The 18,480-nt window shown below is 34.0% G+C and overlaps 1 protein-coding gene across 3 annotated transcripts in view; it reads left to right on the plus strand.

Annotated features, from left to right (window-relative positions):
* Positions 1-18,480, plus strand: part of LOC144978797 (F-box only protein 32-like) — a 38,819-nt gene that overhangs the window by 3,772 nt on the left and 16,567 nt on the right. For all 3 annotated transcript variants that reach the window (XR_013646599.1, XM_078925305.1, XM_078925320.1), the window contains exons 3-7: positions 479-571; positions 1,170-1,263; positions 7,058-7,227; positions 11,972-12,097; positions 13,353-13,489. Coding sequence is in view for 2 of the 3 variants with exons in the window: in XM_078925305.1 (XP_078781431.1) it covers positions 479-571; positions 1,170-1,263; positions 7,058-7,227; positions 11,972-12,097; positions 13,353-13,489 (620 nt within the window). In the remaining variant the exon portion in view is untranslated. The remainder of the gene's footprint in view (positions 1-478; positions 572-1,169; positions 1,264-7,057; positions 7,228-11,971; positions 12,098-13,352; positions 13,490-18,480) is intronic.

Below are 18,480 nucleotides of genomic sequence, written 5' to 3' on the forward strand. Positions count from 1 at the left end.
GCCTCCACCCCTCGCCCTTCAGTGTAACATTGCATTTTAAAAAGAAATCCTATGAATCTGAAATGTCTGTATACGCGGAAATAGTAAAATAAATACCTGGTTGGTCATCTTACAAAACGTGTAATATTTGGTCAAAGCACCCGACCCCCTTTCTGAGGTGTTTGATTATTCCCCTTATGGAACCTGTCTGATGGAAACATTGGTAGGCAAATGGCAAAGTTTCTATCCGTTTACCACCTCAACACCATTTCAGCATTCCAGTTTATTTTTTGGTCTCATAACTTATATGAAAAGTTGTAAAACAGTACCTAGTGAACATTGACTACTTACCTCCAAGGAGAAATTAGTATTTTTGGCCTTGAAATAATGACTGATATAACCCAGGCATCTTTAGTGGTGCATCCCTGCTAAATGGGGTATAAGGATTGAGTTTCATGCTCAAGGAAAAACTAATATGTCTTTTTTGTTTAAATTTTAGAAACATGAATTTACCCCTTTGAGTGAAGCCCTCGTCAGACTTGATATGGCCGGAGCTTCAAGAGATATTCCTCGGGCTAATTATGTATTTCAGGTTAGAGGTTCATCTTTTCTATTTTGATTTCCATTGAAAACGAAATTTGTAATCCACCATTACAGTACAGAATTAATCTGGCATAAGTTTATAATTTATAATAAAATTAAGGATTTTTAATCAATTTCGACTATGTGGTCTTGTGGTATGATACTCGCTTTTGGGTTGGAAGGTCCTGGGTTTGAGCCTCACTCTGCCCATAGTTGAGTCCTTGGAAAAGACTCTTTACTCACATTCTCTCACCATACTCAGATGTAAAATGAGTAACTGGCTGTCAACAGTGTTGTCTCTGTCGCAAAAAAATTGTAATATCGCCTAACTGGCGTTATGTCTTGTTCTACATGTTACGTGTTGCTGTTGGTCAGGGACACTTTGTAAAGTGCTTTGAGCACATTTAGTAAATATTGCGCTATATTAAATCTCTAGTTTAAAAAAGATCTAGTTTAATCAATTGATTGCTAATGAGGGGCAAGAGACGAGGTTAAAATGAGAAAGTCTAAATCATTAAAAATCTGGAAATGTGTTAATGCGTTTTTGCTAGAAGTCTTACATTGCTTCTGTGTCATGAATATGTATAAACTTAAAATTTTGTCCTCAGCTTTTGATTATGATCCTGAAAGACAATTTGCCAAGTTTGAGTGGAACATCACAGAAATTGATTTTTAACATCATCGAAACAGTATTAAATGAAGGTTTGCAAACTTTTATACATTACTTGGTGATTTTCCCCTATGTTTTATTTTTAGTTGATTTACAAACTTAATATTAAAAAGTATCAAACTGAAACATGGAGCAGGATGAAAACATGTTGATGTCGTGAGAACAATGTCAGCAAAACAGTCATTTTGCTTTAGGGTAGGTAACTCGTGCAGAAAAATGTCATAATATTTATGTGTGTTTGCAGGTTTGTTACTAAAAATTGTTTTGGACTCATTGTTGTAATGGAAATACTCTCAAACCAACAAAAGATATTCTCCCTTACAACTAAGCTAAATTAAGCCCATATTTTCACTCTGCTGTCTGACCTGCTAATATGTGTACATTGGTTGCAATCATTGAGTGCATCGAAGTGGCAATTCGGACCCGAGTCAGAATTGCTTCCCGTGGCAATTCGGACTCCTGCCACAATGCGCCTGCGCAATCACTGGAAGTGTCGGAAGTGGAGGCTGGGTCGAAAGTGAAGCGTAGTAGGGTGGGGGGAAGCTGCTCATTCTCAGTTGTCAGTTGTCAATCGGTAGGAGGGCGAGTGAGCGAGCAAGTCACGTTTTAGAACTCCCGAAAATGACTATATGACTATACCTTTAAAAGCGGTGATCTATTATTCCCCTTTGTCTTACTTTTTCTTGGGTACTTGGGTTGTGGAAATGGTTGTTGGCGGAGGGGGGGGGGGGGGTTGTGTGTGTGTGTGGGGATTATTCTGTTTTTAATTACTTAGAGATACTCATGAGTGTGTGTGTTTAGGAAGACCAATATGGTTTCTATAACTGCAAACGGAATAGTAACTGAGAGTTTCACTAATGATACTATTATGATAAGTTCATCATTCGGGCGCATTGCATTGCAGTATTCCGAATTGAAGAGCAATCGGAGACTATTCAGACTCGACCCTGGTTAGCCACTGAGTTCTATTTAGTTTAGACTCAAGTCCGAATTGTCACGGGAAGCAATTCAGACTCGGGGTCCGAATTGCCATGGGAAGCAATTCAGACTCGGGTCCGAATAGCCTTTTCCTAAGTGCATTGCCCATCTCAAAGTCTCCAGGAGATATAAGTATAAGGCTAAGGAAGCTCATCTCAACAAAAAAGAATATAAAAGCCCAAAAGCACAATATTTATGAAACATAGATAACTGATTAATTAAAGGAGATGCAAATACAAAATATAATTAAGGATACAATAAAGGATCATATCTATTTAATGCAAGTTGCTTAATTTCTTACCTTATAACCGAACGCAAGTAGTAAGTAAGAAAGTAAGTAGAAAGCCTCTCAGTCTGAATGATGCTTGCTAAGAATTGTCTGATTCTGATTCAGTCACAGATTTAAAAAAACCTTGATGAGTGTGTATAGCTGCTCTCTCCATCAGTGTTATTAATTGTTTCCATTGGTCACAGTCCTGGGCCAGAATTTTGAGGCTTCAAGATCTTGTTGTGACTTTAGTACGGAGGGCACTGCATTTTTCTTTGTTCTTCAGGGATTGATTTGGCCTCATCTGAATCTAGAAATTTCTTATATGTAGCGAGATCCTGGTTCAGGGTAGTTACTATTGATGTTGGAGGTCTTCCTACATATTTGTTGCCATGAAGGAAATATTCTGTGATTGCAGTTCTTTTTTGTGAGGCCTCAGGTTCCACAAATGTATGTCAATATCGGAATAATCTGTATTCGTTTATTCTCCCTGATATGTTATTTTTATTCCATAAATTTTGTAATTGGTTGAATGCATTGGTGGCCAGCTGCTTTCGTTTTTGTTGACGTCTTCATTTTCGTTGATCAAATTGCCTAGTTTACGTACACTTTTCCATTCATTTAAATTTCTGTTGATTTTTGTATATTCTGTTTTGGATTGATTCACTTTTAGATTCTATGCTTCTAGAGTAGTTGATATTATTGGTGTGTATATTTTCGATTGATGCTCTGATTCAAAGATTAGGTCTGCATCATCTGTGTATATCAGTTCACATGTGATCTTCTTTATTGGTGGTAATTTTGGTCTTAGATCTGTCATGGCTGATTCGAGGTATATTGTGAATAGAATTGGACTCAAGCGGTCTCCTTGAGGGGATCCAATTGAGGTTGATATTGTTGTTAATTCTCTGCCGGATTCAAATTATTTAATTTAGTATTTGATAATAGGTATCTTATGCAGGCATGCCTACCATCCCAGAATTTCCCATAATTGTCACAAAAAAATATATCGTTTGGCGAGCGATCTTTTTCTATCATGGGCCCCTGTATATGGAATTTTATTCCCAGAACCATCGGGGAACAACCCACTGTTAAATTTTTAAATTATAAACTAAAACATTTCCTTTTCACATCTATTATTAATCCTAGACATCTACGATTATAGCGATTTGTGAATATTCAACTATGTTCGTGTATTTGTGTTATCTGTGGGTTTGTTTGTTTGTTTGTTTATTTGTGTGTGTCTGTATGTGTGTGACGTTTAGTTTAAGAAATGCATTTTTATCAATGGCAATGTAAAAGAGCATAGATCATTAGATACACATGTGCAAAGGTAGCTTGACATTTGTTTATAGTAATTTGAGTTTTAAGAGACAAAATTGGACAAACGTAATACTTAGAAATGAGCAACATCTTTTATATAATATATGTGAGCCAAATTTCATCAACATGCATGCATAATCCTAAAAGTAAAGACCACTCAAAGTACTCAAGTCGGATCGCTTTGCTATGAAAACAGAGGAAAAGTTTGTCACAATAAAGTATGGCCACAACAATGTCCAATCACTGCTTAGACAAGTCTCTCCATAGAGTTTATCAATGTCATTTGCTGTGAAGTCATTCCATTCTGCTTCAACAATGTTCCAAAGCTCGTAACCAGCAAATAATTTTTGCTTGGAAATGTTGTTGCCTTGTTTATCTGTATTTTGAGGAGATCCCAGAGGTGCTCAATAAGATTGAGATCTGGATTCACTCAAGCACTCTGATCCCAGGGGCCTCCATGAAATCTCTTGTCCCCTGAGCTTTGAATCCCATGTGGTTTATAATAGGGACAGCTTGTCTGCACGAAATTTGATCAAAATAAACTTCAGCACCCATACACCTCTTTATTTGCATTAATCTCCGTCCAATTGCTTCTCAAACTGTCACTTTGCTGTAGACCCTGTTTATCATTTCAATAATGTCTTCCTTAACTTACCTCTTGACCCCCCTCCTGTAGCACAATATTCCTCTATCTCAACTATCCTCAAAAAAAAGCTAATTCACCACAGAGTTGATATTGCTTTCGTTTAAAACAGTGATATTTCTTTCGTTTAAAACAGCAGACACCTCAGCAATGTTTAATCAGGGTACATTGAGAATTTATGAACTTGCGTTTTGACGATTGTCCCTGTAATATTCTTTATAGTTCCTTTTATGCGTCATTTCCAAGATCGATGTATCAATTTTTCTTACAAAAGAGATCACAACTAAGCTATGATTGACAAATGGCTATATATCTTAGCATTTATGCTATTTTAGGTGATATAAAACTCTTGACTTTAATGCATAGTTAAGCACTGGTAGTTTAGCATATTTAAACATGTTCAGTTACTTTGGCACATGTGTGTATCATTGAAAATTGGCTAAACAAATGCCATCTGTTATTATTATTATTATTATTATTATTATTATTATTATTTTATTATTATTATTATTTTATTATTATTTTATGTTATTATTATTATTATTATTATTATTATTATTATTATTATTATTATTATTATTATTATTATTATTATTATTATTATTAAATATTATTATCATCATCATCATCATCATCATCATCATCATCATCATCATCATCATCCTCAATATTGCTATTATTATTATTAATGATATTATTATTATTTATTTATTATTATTATTATTATATTATATTATATTATTATATTATTATTATTATTATTTTATTATTATGTGTTGTTATTATTATTATTATTATTATTATTATTATTATTATTTTATTTTTTATTTTTATTATTATTGTTGTTGTTATTATTATTATTATTATTATTGTTATTATTTTAATTTTCACTCATTTTTTTTTCATCTAGTTCACTCTGACATGACATAATACCCAATTCTCTAGATGGATCACAAGTATGCTTCAATCATGAATGAAGACTTCATGTTATTAATATCATTTAAAAAGAATTCACTATCCATTAACTCTTTAAGATTCAACCCGACAAAAACCGACAACGGCCAAATATTCATGGGCTGGGTAGCCAAAACTGGCCTCAGTAAGTAAAATCCAATCGTTACGAAGGAAATGACAGGCCCTGTCACTGTCGCAGGATGTTTTCAGCTTTGATTTTTATAGATTTGCCGACAGAAAATAAAATATGTTGTAGAAATTGCGATTTAAATCCTATTTTATTTGCGGGTGAAAATCATTGACATTGCACTTTGTTTGGTAAAAATCGGGGGAAAATTACGTCTTTGGTGATGAAAAATGACTTTTATAACATTTTTTGTAAATTTTAAATATATTATGAATAATTTATAACTCCCTTATTTGTGGGTCGATTTTGTCATTCGAGGTATCAATTTTATTGTAATAAAGAGATAGGAACTTCAGAGTTATGTATTCTGATGCGAAATTATTACTTTGTAATTTTAGCATTAAGAAAAGTAGTTGGTAAATAAATTTGGTACACCTCTTTGATCGACCGTCACCGTCCAGTAGTGTAGAATTGTGAGTCACGCGCTATCTATCCAGATGGCCGAAACGGCGCTTCTCGCCGTCCATGTATTATGCTATTGTTATGCAAGGAATATAACTCCTTTTTGAGTAGGCCTAAAAGCTAAAATCTAAAAGTAAAAAATATAATTCTGAGGAATTTGAAAGTTACATTGTTGAAATCTGCTTGAAAAAAGAAGAACATTGGTCCTTATTTCAGAAAAATTGGTTGAAAACCAACTGTTTTACGAATAAATTTGATTTTTAAAATTGCTTTTGTTTATTTTAGCTTTTTTAGCAACTTTTTTATTTATCGGTCGATTTTCTTGATTTTTATATCATTCTTTATATCTCAATGAGACGAGATCAGTGATATACTTTGTTTGTTTCAAATGTAACTAGAATATAATTTGGCTTTTTTACCTATCAGCCATGCCTGGATAATTTATTCAACAACGTGGTGATTGTGACGCAACTATGCGATAAGCGTCTTCCACTGTTTCAGCGATGACTCAATGTATTGTTGACGGCTGTTGACATGTGAGCTGTCAAAACGACCAACCGTTGAAGGGTCAAGATTCTCAATAGCCAATCGTTCTTTAATCAAAAAACTTAAGAACTCACGAGAACAAAAGTTTGAAATGTGGTGATGGACGGACCTATGAAATCGTTTCTGGGCGGAGTTTAGTCATGAGTGACCGTAGAAAACGAAAAGGCGACTGCAGATATCAAAGGGTAGGCTTATATCATCAAATGATATCTACGTGATTGACATGGCCATATAGGGAACTCATTATCTACTCCCCCAAAAATAATCTGAACATGAGAGGGTTAAACATATTTTGTCTATTGCTTTTAGTTAATTTTGATTTTATCTTTTTGTTTTTTGTCTTGGATAAATATCAGAATAGATCTGAAAATCAAATAGTATAGTTCAAGATTGCTTTCATTTGACTTATATACTGTTTACATATTTTCGTCATCAGTTTTCACTATTTGCAAATGATACCTTATATTACCTGTTTAGCTACTTCACTAAAGGATTATTGACTTGTATATTATTTTGATTTGACAGCCCTTAAGTCCGAAATGAATATTGGGCGTGTTAAAGAACTGATAGATTATGCTGAGACAGCTCTTATCAATGGACAGAGCCACCATATCGGAAGTCCTAAATTATGGAACAATCATATGAAGACAGTTGAGCGACTCTCTCAAAGGCTTGCTGACTACAATATTAAGGAAGTAAGTTGATCACGGTGTGTGGTTTATATCAATGACAACAACCCGAATTTACAAATCTAACGCTTCTCTATTTATTTTTCCACTGATCCCACTCACATCCCTTTTGCACCACTTTCACTCTTGTGTTCAATTTAATAAATTAAGTGTGTACATAATTATTCAGTGTGTACATAATCATCGCATCCCCCCGTTGATATTAAGATCAATATTCAGTTAATCAACACAAAAAGCTGCTAGCCACCTGGGCAATCGTATATCCCTCAATTCTCTTTGACCAACAAAACCATTCTCTTCTGAATATCCATCTTCATCACCCTGAACCTCGTTCCTTGAATTGCATCTCTCTATTTCTACTTCTTTTTCATCATTTACATTACCTCTTTCTTTCTGTCTGTTTTCACACATGGGAATGTCACTAATATGACGGTTTGTACTGTTCACTTTAACAACTATCTGAGACAATGCCTGTCACTTCTGCTTTCTCCCATTCATCATTACAGCATGCGTTAGTTGGCTTCACATAGACAACATCTCCTGTTTTATAAGGTTTGTTTGTATTGTCCATTTCTGGTGACACATCATTTCATCTTTGAGGCAATCTGGTGGTGTAAGAGTAGACAGCATCCACAGGGGATTGATTGTACCAAAATAACATGTCATCAACCGACCTCCCAGACTGAGCAACCATTCTCTTTTTTGTCCTATAATTCCATTCAACAATACCATTGCCAAACGATGGTATGCACAATTGAACTTGTGGTTAATACCCCAACTCTTCATAAAAACTTCTGTTTTCCTACTTTCAAAGCAGGGGCCATTATCACTCAGCACCTCAAAATTAGCACCCCTTTCTCTGAAAATGTTGTTTGGTTGGTCGATGTTAGCCTTTCTTAACTTTCTCCACATGGAAAATTTGACGGGCCCACTATCAATAACAGAAATATAAAGTGATCCTGTCACATGAGAAACATCAATTGCCAATCGCTCCCACACTCTTGTCACATCCAACGTACCATGCTCCCATTTTAACTCCAATGTCCCACCTTTCAAAACAGCTTCCAACTATGCTATGTTTATGTGTGACCTATCATTTCCTTTCTCATCCATGCAGCATCTTCCACGATATTACCACCTATTTCAACACATACACCATTGCAAGATTGCTAGCATCACACCAAACAATGCAGTCCTTACCTCCATTCGCAACTAACCACCTCTTTGCACATGGGATCGTCATCTATCACCCTTTGCAAGATCTCACGAGCTCAGTGTTTAACCTCCTGGCCCACTAGCTCATCCCAGCTTGTTTTATTAGATCTACCACAGCCAAACAGCCACAGGATAATGGCCAACCAACTTTCAAAACACTCAGAACAACTCCCTCTTTGTCAAATGATCACTAATTACAGGTAGATCTGAATCACATCGCCAACCTTACATCCTTGTTTATCATTCCAAACTCTCACTACGAACACTTACATCACTGAGTGAAACTGGCTCCATTGTTGTAAGACCATATTCCTTCAAATGGTTCTTCACATCTTTCACATTAGCTTTCGTATCATCTACCCATATATCATCAATATCATGGTCTGTCCCTTCATCGAGTTTTGGATCTAAAGCAAGCACACTTGAGATGATTCTTGACATGATTTTAAGGGCAACACTCAACCCAAAATCCATTCGTGTTATCACACATTTCTGCCCCTTATATTTTACAATTTGAAACTGTATCAACTCATCCACAATGTGAACTTGTAAATTTGTGGTGTTATTGTTTTAAACCACAAGATTTTTCAGCTTATTTAGTTGCTTAGCAGCCATTAGTGGTATGACACGGTCACCTCTGCCGTGCTTCATTTCTTTGTAAGGTTCCAGCCTACCATCCTCAATCCACTGATTGACTCCTCCTCAAACAACTCCCTGCTTTGGACATCCATAGAATATTGTTCACAAATATATGTCAACACAGGCTCACCGTCTTTCCATTTCCACACAACCACCCACTTCTCTCCACCAAACTCTGCTCTGAAATCAGTGTCTTCTACAATCATCAACCTTTTTACAAATCGCGAAGTTGAACTTACCCCGACCACAACACGTGACTCCATTAAATCGCACATTCCTCATTTTATCAATATATATTCCAGTTAAGTGAACAATTCCATCCAATTCAAGAATAACATCAGCATTGCAAACAAGGTTTCTTGCAACTAAGCACTGCAAACTAACTGTGTGTGTATCCCTCCAACTCGAAAGTCAAATGAATGTTCCCAGCAGAATGCGTTGTCTCACTGTTCAACATGCATACTTTCCTTCGTCTTCGTGGACCTCATGCCATCCTCCCTGCTTAGTGCAGAGTTCTTCTGAGGCCATCGATTGCTGACATCCGGCATCAACAAACAACTTACCAACACTGTCTCATCTATATGAACATTAACAGTTATCAACAACTCTTTACTGTTAACACTCAGGAAACATCCACTGTTTATGATGTGCCAGAGGATCCGTTTCCCTAATGTGCCCATTACATCTATAACAAATGGGCTTTCTTATCATGCCGTCTCTCTTTTCCTTTCTTATCGTGCTGCACCTCTTTTCCTGGGTACAGTCTTTAGTGACATGACCTTGAATACCACATGCTTACAGGTTGGTTTCATCGAATTGCTTATACGACCGGCTGTACACAGACCAGTGGTATAAGAGCCTGTCATCGACAATACCATGCGTGCCCTGACTCAAACTTTCTACAACTGACAAAGACTTCAACTGGACAGACACAGTGGTTGGCAGACCAGCAACGAATGCACATTGGGCTCAGTCTGTCCTATTAGTCATACAAGTCTCCTCAACATACACATCAACACTTTCATTCATGTTTAACACTCTTTTCTGTAATTGTTCATAGTCTACATATCTGTGAACACCAAATGGTTGCACCAACCTACCCTTGAGGTTTCCATAATGGAATTTATCCTTTATCCTCATCAGACAATTGTTTATAAAATGCTAATGCAGACCCGGACACAATCAACGGCACAAAGGTTTATAAACTGGCAGCATTTGTAACTTTGCCACCAAATCTATCTTGTCAAATCATTCATTCTTCATGATTTCTCAATATTACAGCCACATCTAGTCACAAATATAAATCTAGATATAGCCAAAATTGCTTGTGGTTTAAAACAACAACAACACAGATTTACAAATCTAACACTTCTTCATTTATTTTTCCAATGATCCCCACTCACTTCCCTCGTGCACCACTTTCACTCTTGTGGTCAATACAATAAATTAAATGTATACGTAATTATCCGTTGTGTATGCGATGATGGTTAACTTTAAAGTGGAATAGTATAATGTCATTCTGTTTATATTGTCAGTTTAAAATGCAATTCTAATATTGCTATTCCCACTTTGACTTTAGCTCATTGGAGGTCTAATATGATGATGGACAAGAAAATCATTCTGTGCGGGTGGTTGGATGGGAGCATCACCCTTGAATCATATACTTATGATGTTCGCATGGGTGTACGATCCGATAGTGATGTCGTTTCTTCTTCTCTTTACTAGCCTATCCTGCTTCTTTGGTTTGTGATTGTATTTTTGACAGGGGATATTTTTTTTTCTGTAAATCTTCTGCCTGTTTGTTCTTGGTTATTTATAATTTAGCTTATGATATCTTTAGGTTATGATTTTGATTTACATTTGTACTATTTTTGTTAGATTGCTTGTTTTTTTGTTTCAGCGGTCTCTCATATAACCTCAGTTGTGTTGGAAGAGACCTAAAGCAACAAACAAACATAAAAAAAATCATTCTGTATTATAAAAAAGATGTGCCCAAAGTTAAAAATAATGTGATAAAAATATTCCAATTGTTTGGAGTCAGAAATTGACATAGAATTGAAATGAGAAAATGCAAAAAAATTTTTTTATGTGATATTAAATCCGATGTCACAGATAGACTGCAGATTAATCCATCTAATCATTGTAAAACAAGTGAACAGTGAAATTGTGTTTATTGATCTAGGTCTGAAAAGATTTATATTAACCTTTAAAGAATCAGATTTTTTTTCATGTTTCAAAGAGCAAAAATAGGTCCAAAAAACAAAAACAAAAGCAAAAACAATTCTGACCCACAACCTATAAGAAAAAGAAGCCATTGAGCAATATAATTCGATCAACATCAAAATAAACGATGATGAAATGCTGATGTCCAAGAGACTCAAACATTATTGATGGTTGCACTGACACAAAGGATCATAAAATGTAACACGATCCCTCTTTGAAAGCAGTCACTTGTTACACTCTTCTGTTGCATCATCCTACAAGTTTAAACATCAGGCACAAACAAACCATGAATGTGATTTAATGTGAAAGATCATTCAAGATGGTGATTTACCCATTTTCGCCATCCTATTGAACACATGTCGTAATAATAAAATAAGTCAAAATAGATACAAAAGTAATTTCTTGAATGTTAACAAAAGGTATGCACAATATATTTCTGCCGTCCTAGTAAACACATGTATAAATGACATAATAAACATTGGAGATTTATGTTGCTGTTGTCATGACTCTTTTGCTAGCAGGGTTCGATTTAACTTAAACAAGAAAACACACCTCTAACGTTTTGTTTGTTTTTTAGAGCAACTATGTACCTTTTGTTTTTATGTACCTTATCATTATCAACCGAGAATATTTTTTAGAACTACTAAGTACGATTTTTTTTCATTATTTACAGAGAACACATGATGGAAAGCTGACTCTTCCTGAACTACCCACAGAGTGTTTAAGAATAATTTTCTCTCAGATCCCTGACCATAAGGATTTGATGAGAGCTTCTCAGGCAAGCTCATTATTAAATGAGGTAATGGTTACAATCTTCTCTAAAGTTATATTTTTAGCTACCCAGTACATGGAGCTGCAGTTTATTCAGTTAAGCTTATTACGAGTTGTTAAATATGGAACAGACAATTTTCCATCGCTTGCAACTCTCTTCGTAGCAGTCGCGGAGTGTGTTCCTCCAGATCTGATATTAGTATTATGATTAGATTGGATTTATAACAATATCGTAATACATTATCATATCCAAAATGAATTGAGCTGCTCTGTGCAATATGTAATCATTTGATCATTAAATCTTTTGATTTTATTGATATGTATTGGATAACCTTTTTTTCTTGTCATCTGATGATTTCATTTATTCTCATGTGACACACAAAACATATAGTTAGGATGGTTAGAATTATGATAAACAATCTGTTTCATTTAAGAACAGTCAAATATTTAAAGAGAAACGAACAAGTTTAGGAATTTAAGACTAGCTTCAATAAAGAATTTTGTTCCATAAAATGCCATTTTGATGAAGAGCGTAAAATGAAAACTGCTACTGAGTCTGTGACTATTGTGATTAGACATAAATAATAAAACAATCGACAACTCTTGCTTCGTCAAAGATCAAGCGACTGATATCTTCAAAAATAATTAGCATTAGAAATTATTGAATCATGTTTGTTTCATGGAGCATGTAAAGGCTTTTGGTTTTGTTATTTTTTGATCTGGACCTTGATTCGATTTGATATGAATTTTCCATGGTGAGCAGGAGGCCACTTGCTGTGTTTTCTATTTTCTTATATCTGTTTTCCAAGTTGCTTTCTGTCTTTGTCTTGGAATGAGATTGTTTGGCTTTGTCCTGGCCCTTGCCGGAGTCCTTAGCTGAGAGAGAAGCAATTCAACTGTATTAGTAGTATTTTTATTTCCTTGTAAAACATCTATATGTTATGTATTATTGGTTATGTTTGCTGTTTAAGATATATTCTGTAAACATTTGAGTGCATTCCACTAAGTGGCGTCCTGTGCTGGTGTCTGGCTAAGATTTTTAAGTGAACTCAAACTAAGTTCACTGATAGTGCTCTTGGAATCCAGATCTTTCCCAATTTGAACCATTACCTTTTGTCTTACTTTTTCTCACGTCCTTTTAATCGTATTTCTAGAATCTTTTCACTCTCCCATTTTCCTCCTTTTTACTGTCTCTGAAACGGCCTCAATGTTTCACTTTAAACCCTTAAAAACAAACAAAACAAACATATACAGTGTAGCTAATGAAGTTTATTCCCCCACAGATGACAGAGGAGTCCTTGCTGTGGAAGAGTATGTGCATCTTTCATTTCAACGACAGTCAAATCAGCACGTTCGTGAATAACAAACCAGAGGATGATGACATCGTTGATTGGAAATACTTATATAGGCGATGTTACAAGTACATTTTTGAATTCAATTATATGTAGTACTGATACTGATCATAAGAATATTATTATTATTATTATTATTATTATTATTATTATTATTATTTATTATTATTATTATTATTATTATTATTATTATTATTATTATTATTATTATTATTATTATTTATTATTATATTATTTATCATTATTATATTATTATTATTATTATTATTATTATATTATTATTATATTAATAATAATAATATTAATAATAATAATAATAATAATAATAATAATAATAATAATAATAATAATAATAATAATAATAATAATAATAATAATAATAATAATAACAATGATAATAATGATAACAGTAATACAGTAGAATTACTTTAAACCGAAAGAAGCTAAACCGAAAAATACCTTAAACCGCAAAGAATTTAATAAATTGTACTAGTTTCTTCATTATCTTTGTACTAATTCTTACGATGAACCGAAATACTTCTAAGCAGGACTTTCTTTAAACCGAAACAACTTGAGAGCACCTTCCCTTTTTCTCTCTCTATTAATCTTAAAAAATTCGGGGAGGTGGCCACACGTAATAATGCTCGGCGATATTAAACAAAGAACCTAAGTATAAGATGAGGGTGAGGGGTGGGGTGGGGGTGGAGGGTAGGCAAACACTTCAATCACTGCACTTGGGCTTAGCCAACACCTCAATCCACAGACTGAAAAAGGAAGACAACGGGTGCCTGGCAGGCGAAAAATGAGGAAAGAGAGGGAGTTGGGGTGTAGATGTTTCTCGCTTGCGTTGATGCTTTGGAATTGACTGGATTTTCAACACAATAAGGGGTGAGGGGGGGGGGGGGGGGGCATACATTGACATGCCATTTCATTTCCACTTTGTTTAAATGTGTGTGTGTGTGTGAGGGGCTAAAGGGGAGGGGGAGGTTCTATGTAGGCAGACCTGCCAAACAGTACGATTAATACGCGGATTCTTATTCGTGAATGATATTGATGATGCATTGATACACACGTGTCGTTTCGTACACCAACTGTTGACTGTGTTTCTGAATGAATGATGCATCACATTTAATACTATAGTTATCATTTCAGTTGCTTATATGATGCCGGTTTTCACCAATATTTTTCTCATACATTTTTGAGGATTTGCATAGGATTATGCATAGAAGCTTGTTTTATACTTTAAATAGTCTCATACCACATTTAAACTTTTGCCAAGTTATTAAATAGAAAATTCTAAGTGAAAATTTAATTGAACCAATTTCTTTGACTTTGAAGCCTTCAATTAAAATCTGTATTGCTAATTAACTTAAAACATAAATGGGTTATTTCCCTTTATAATAACTAAAATTACTCTATTTTGATGTTTATAAAATTCATAATGATCTTTTTTTCCTTAATTATTTTGTACGAGTCTTGAATTACAAAGTGGGCAGCTTTAGGAACAGTATTTGGTTCAAAATGAATTCTCCATAACCGTTTTAGAATTATTTAACTTGTCTTTGCATATTACATACTTAGGAATTTCCCATCATTTGACCAAAGTAATAGTATTAGTAGGATGTAGTAGTAAAAGTAGTAGTAGTAGTAGTAGAAGGAGGAGGAGTGAATGCTCAAAAAATAAAAAAATAAAAATAATGAAAAGAGAGAGAGAGAGATAGAGAGAGAGAGAGAGAGAGAGAGAGAGAGAGAGAGAGAGAGAGAGAGAGAGAGAGAGAGAGAGAGAGAGAGAGAGAGAGAGAGAGACAGAGAGAACATATATGGAAATATCTTGCCACTGTTGCAAAATGTCATGTATTGAATTGAAGACCACTCTCCCAAATATTATATCTCAAAACTTACTCATAACTGATTCACTGGGCTAGCAGATATCACCATCACAAGTTCATTTGGTACATCAGCATCATCCCCACATCATCATCTCTTACCACCACCGTCATGGCATCACCACTTCTACAACCGCCTTCATAGCATTGTCAGTGCCACAACCACCACCACATCACTTCTACCACCACATCCACCACAGTTTCATCATCATCACCACCACCACTAGATCACCATCGCTACAACAACCACCACTTCTTCCCCTGACACTAGCATCAATACTACGTACATGTTTGGGGCCTTTTGGTCATTTCTTTGAGTGTTTCGAAAGCAATTTCCTTAGATATTGCAATTTCTAAGCCTTATTCTAATTTAAAATGGTCATTGAGTTTCTTGATAAATCGATAATTTTGCAATCACTAGAGATTGCTTGAATGATGAAGATCAGAGTTTGTTTTGATTTGGGTTTGGTGTTAGCTTTTATATAAATTTGTGTATAGTGCGCACTTTTTTCCCACTCACGCGGACAAAATACACTTTTCTGCTAAAAAATACACTTTTTAGGGTCATAGAATACACTTTTCATCCTGGGAAGGTTGGCAGGTCTGTGTAGGCCTTTGAACCTAATGACTTTTCAACAAAAGGGGTGTGTGTAGTAGACAGCTTAGCATTGACACGCCTTTTCATTTCCATTTCACGTCACCTCTGAGTAGCTGCGCACCATTCATTATCAATTATCGCACAGGAACTTTCGATCTTATTTTAGCTTTACATTTTACTAAAAGATATCTTACAGAAAGCAATGTGCTTACACGTTGGAGTTTAAAATCAGAATACTATGTGAAGTCGATGAAAAAAAAAAGTTGATCAAGACGGAGATATGTAAAAAAACACGGCATCCCGAGCTCAACTCTTTCAACAATTTTGAATGCAATACGAAAACCCCCAAAAATATTTTTAAAACACACCAAAAAAAAAAAAAATATAAATAAATATTTTTTAAAAATAAATAGAATAAAAAATAAAAGATTCTTTTTAAAATGGTTACGAAGACGGCATTTATTCAACAACTCCATTTAAGGGAAAACCCATGATACGATTAAATGAGCAAATTCCTTAAATAGTTACTACCCTTGAAAAACATTGCAAAACGGGAACTTGCTTTAAACCAAAATGTCTTTAAACTGAAATGGTTTAGAAGGTCCCCAAAATTTCGGTTTAAAGTAATTCTACTATAATTATAATGATAATAATAATAATAATAATAATAATAATAATAATAATAATAATAATAATAATAATAATAATAATAAATAATAATAATAATAATAATAAAAATAATAATAATAATAATAATAATAATAATAATAATAATAATAATAATAATGAAAACAATAATAATAGACTAATGGTGATGTTGATGATAATGATAATAATATTATACTAATGTACATAAGATCCGGTGTCCCCCAGACATTGAGCAATTCAAATTAATTTTGAAATAGTTGTAATTGTAATCATTTTAAAAGATGTGTGTGGGCATATTTTGCAGTTTAAATTATGGTTCCTTAAATTATTTTTTAGATGTTAGAATATTTTCGTGGACAGAGGTTTTTGTAACACAAATAGGTACATAGTGTGTTCCAATTTTTTATGTTAACAAGCAAAAATCACCTTACTGGAATACAAATAAAACAGGATTTAAGGTTAGAATGCACACCAAGGTATTCGTCATTTGTTGATTATTGTGAATTAAAATAATCTCTCATCCAGATTGTAATTCGGGCATTTCTTCTAATGATTATAATAATAATAATAATAATAATAATAATAATAATAATAATAATAATAATAATAATAATAATAATAATAATAATAATAGTAATCATAATAATAATAATGATATTGATGATGATGATGATGATAATAATAATAATAATAATAATAATAATAATAATAATAATAATAATAATAATAATAATAATAATAATAATAATACAACAACAACAATATTAATAATTATAATAATAATAATACTAATGATAATGATAATAAAAATGATGATAATAATGATAATAATAATGAAATAATAATATAATAATAATAATAATAATAATAATAATAATAATAATAATAATAATAATAATAATAATAATAATAATAATAATAATAATAATAATGATAATAATGATAATAATGATGGTGATGATGATGATGATAATAATACAGTGGTCTCCGTTTATAACAGGGCCCTCAGGAATCAAGCGTGCTTATAGCCGGATCGTGCTTTTAAGTGGATTCAGATTTTTTGATAAATCTATGTTCAATACTCATATTACAGTAAAATGAACTGTATACATAGTGGGTTGCATGCTTGGAACTGCCATTGACCCATTCAAAATACATTTTTTAGCATTTTTTTCTTTTTGGTTTTATATTATTATTTTGGGTAAACAAACTCATTCTATTCTGCCGTAATATGTGACAGTATTTTGTAGTTACTGTAGGATGAAGGATATAGAAACTAGTGATTGTTGCTTGTTTGACTGGATGCTACTGTTTATGTCATCCTCCATTTCGGGAACTTGCCCCAACACTGTTCTTGGTCATTGAAGTAGAAAATATAATCTGATGGTTTTAATCACTTGTTCAACGTCCCAGGTTCTTGGTGAAGAGTTTTGGTATGTAACAAAATAAACAGACGCATGCATGAAATCAAGAAAGTCACAGACAATGAGTACTGGTGCAAACCTTGTCTTCATACTTCATGCCATAAGCACGCTTAACACCTATGTAAACAAACTGTGGTCATCAAAATGACTGTTTGATCGGTGATTAATTATGACCACATCTGATGACAGTCTGAGCACTCCCATCCACTTCTCCATTTCCAGCTCTGTGTCACCGTCACCACAAGTGGTTAACATGCCTGTCCCCAACCCCCTTTACAGCTTCAATGGGCTGTCCAGTTGCCTATTGTTCTCACTTAATATTTTATGACATATTTATCATCATTTTTATTGCTGAAGTGAGTGTCAATAGTTTTGTGCAAGTACTGATGTAATACAGTGGAACCTCCCGATAACGACATGCCACGGGACCGTGTTTTTATGTCGTTATTTAGAGGTTTCCAAGATGGCGGACAAAATGGGCGTGGTAAGGCCCGCGGGACCAG

Source organism: Berghia stephanieae, chromosome 1, assembly GCF_034508935.2.
Source record: "Berghia stephanieae isolate SIO BIC M18660-M18661 chromosome 1, UCSD_Bste_1.3, whole genome shotgun sequence".
Taxonomy (NCBI): domain Eukaryota; kingdom Metazoa; phylum Mollusca; class Gastropoda; order Nudibranchia; family Aeolidiidae; genus Berghia; species Berghia stephanieae.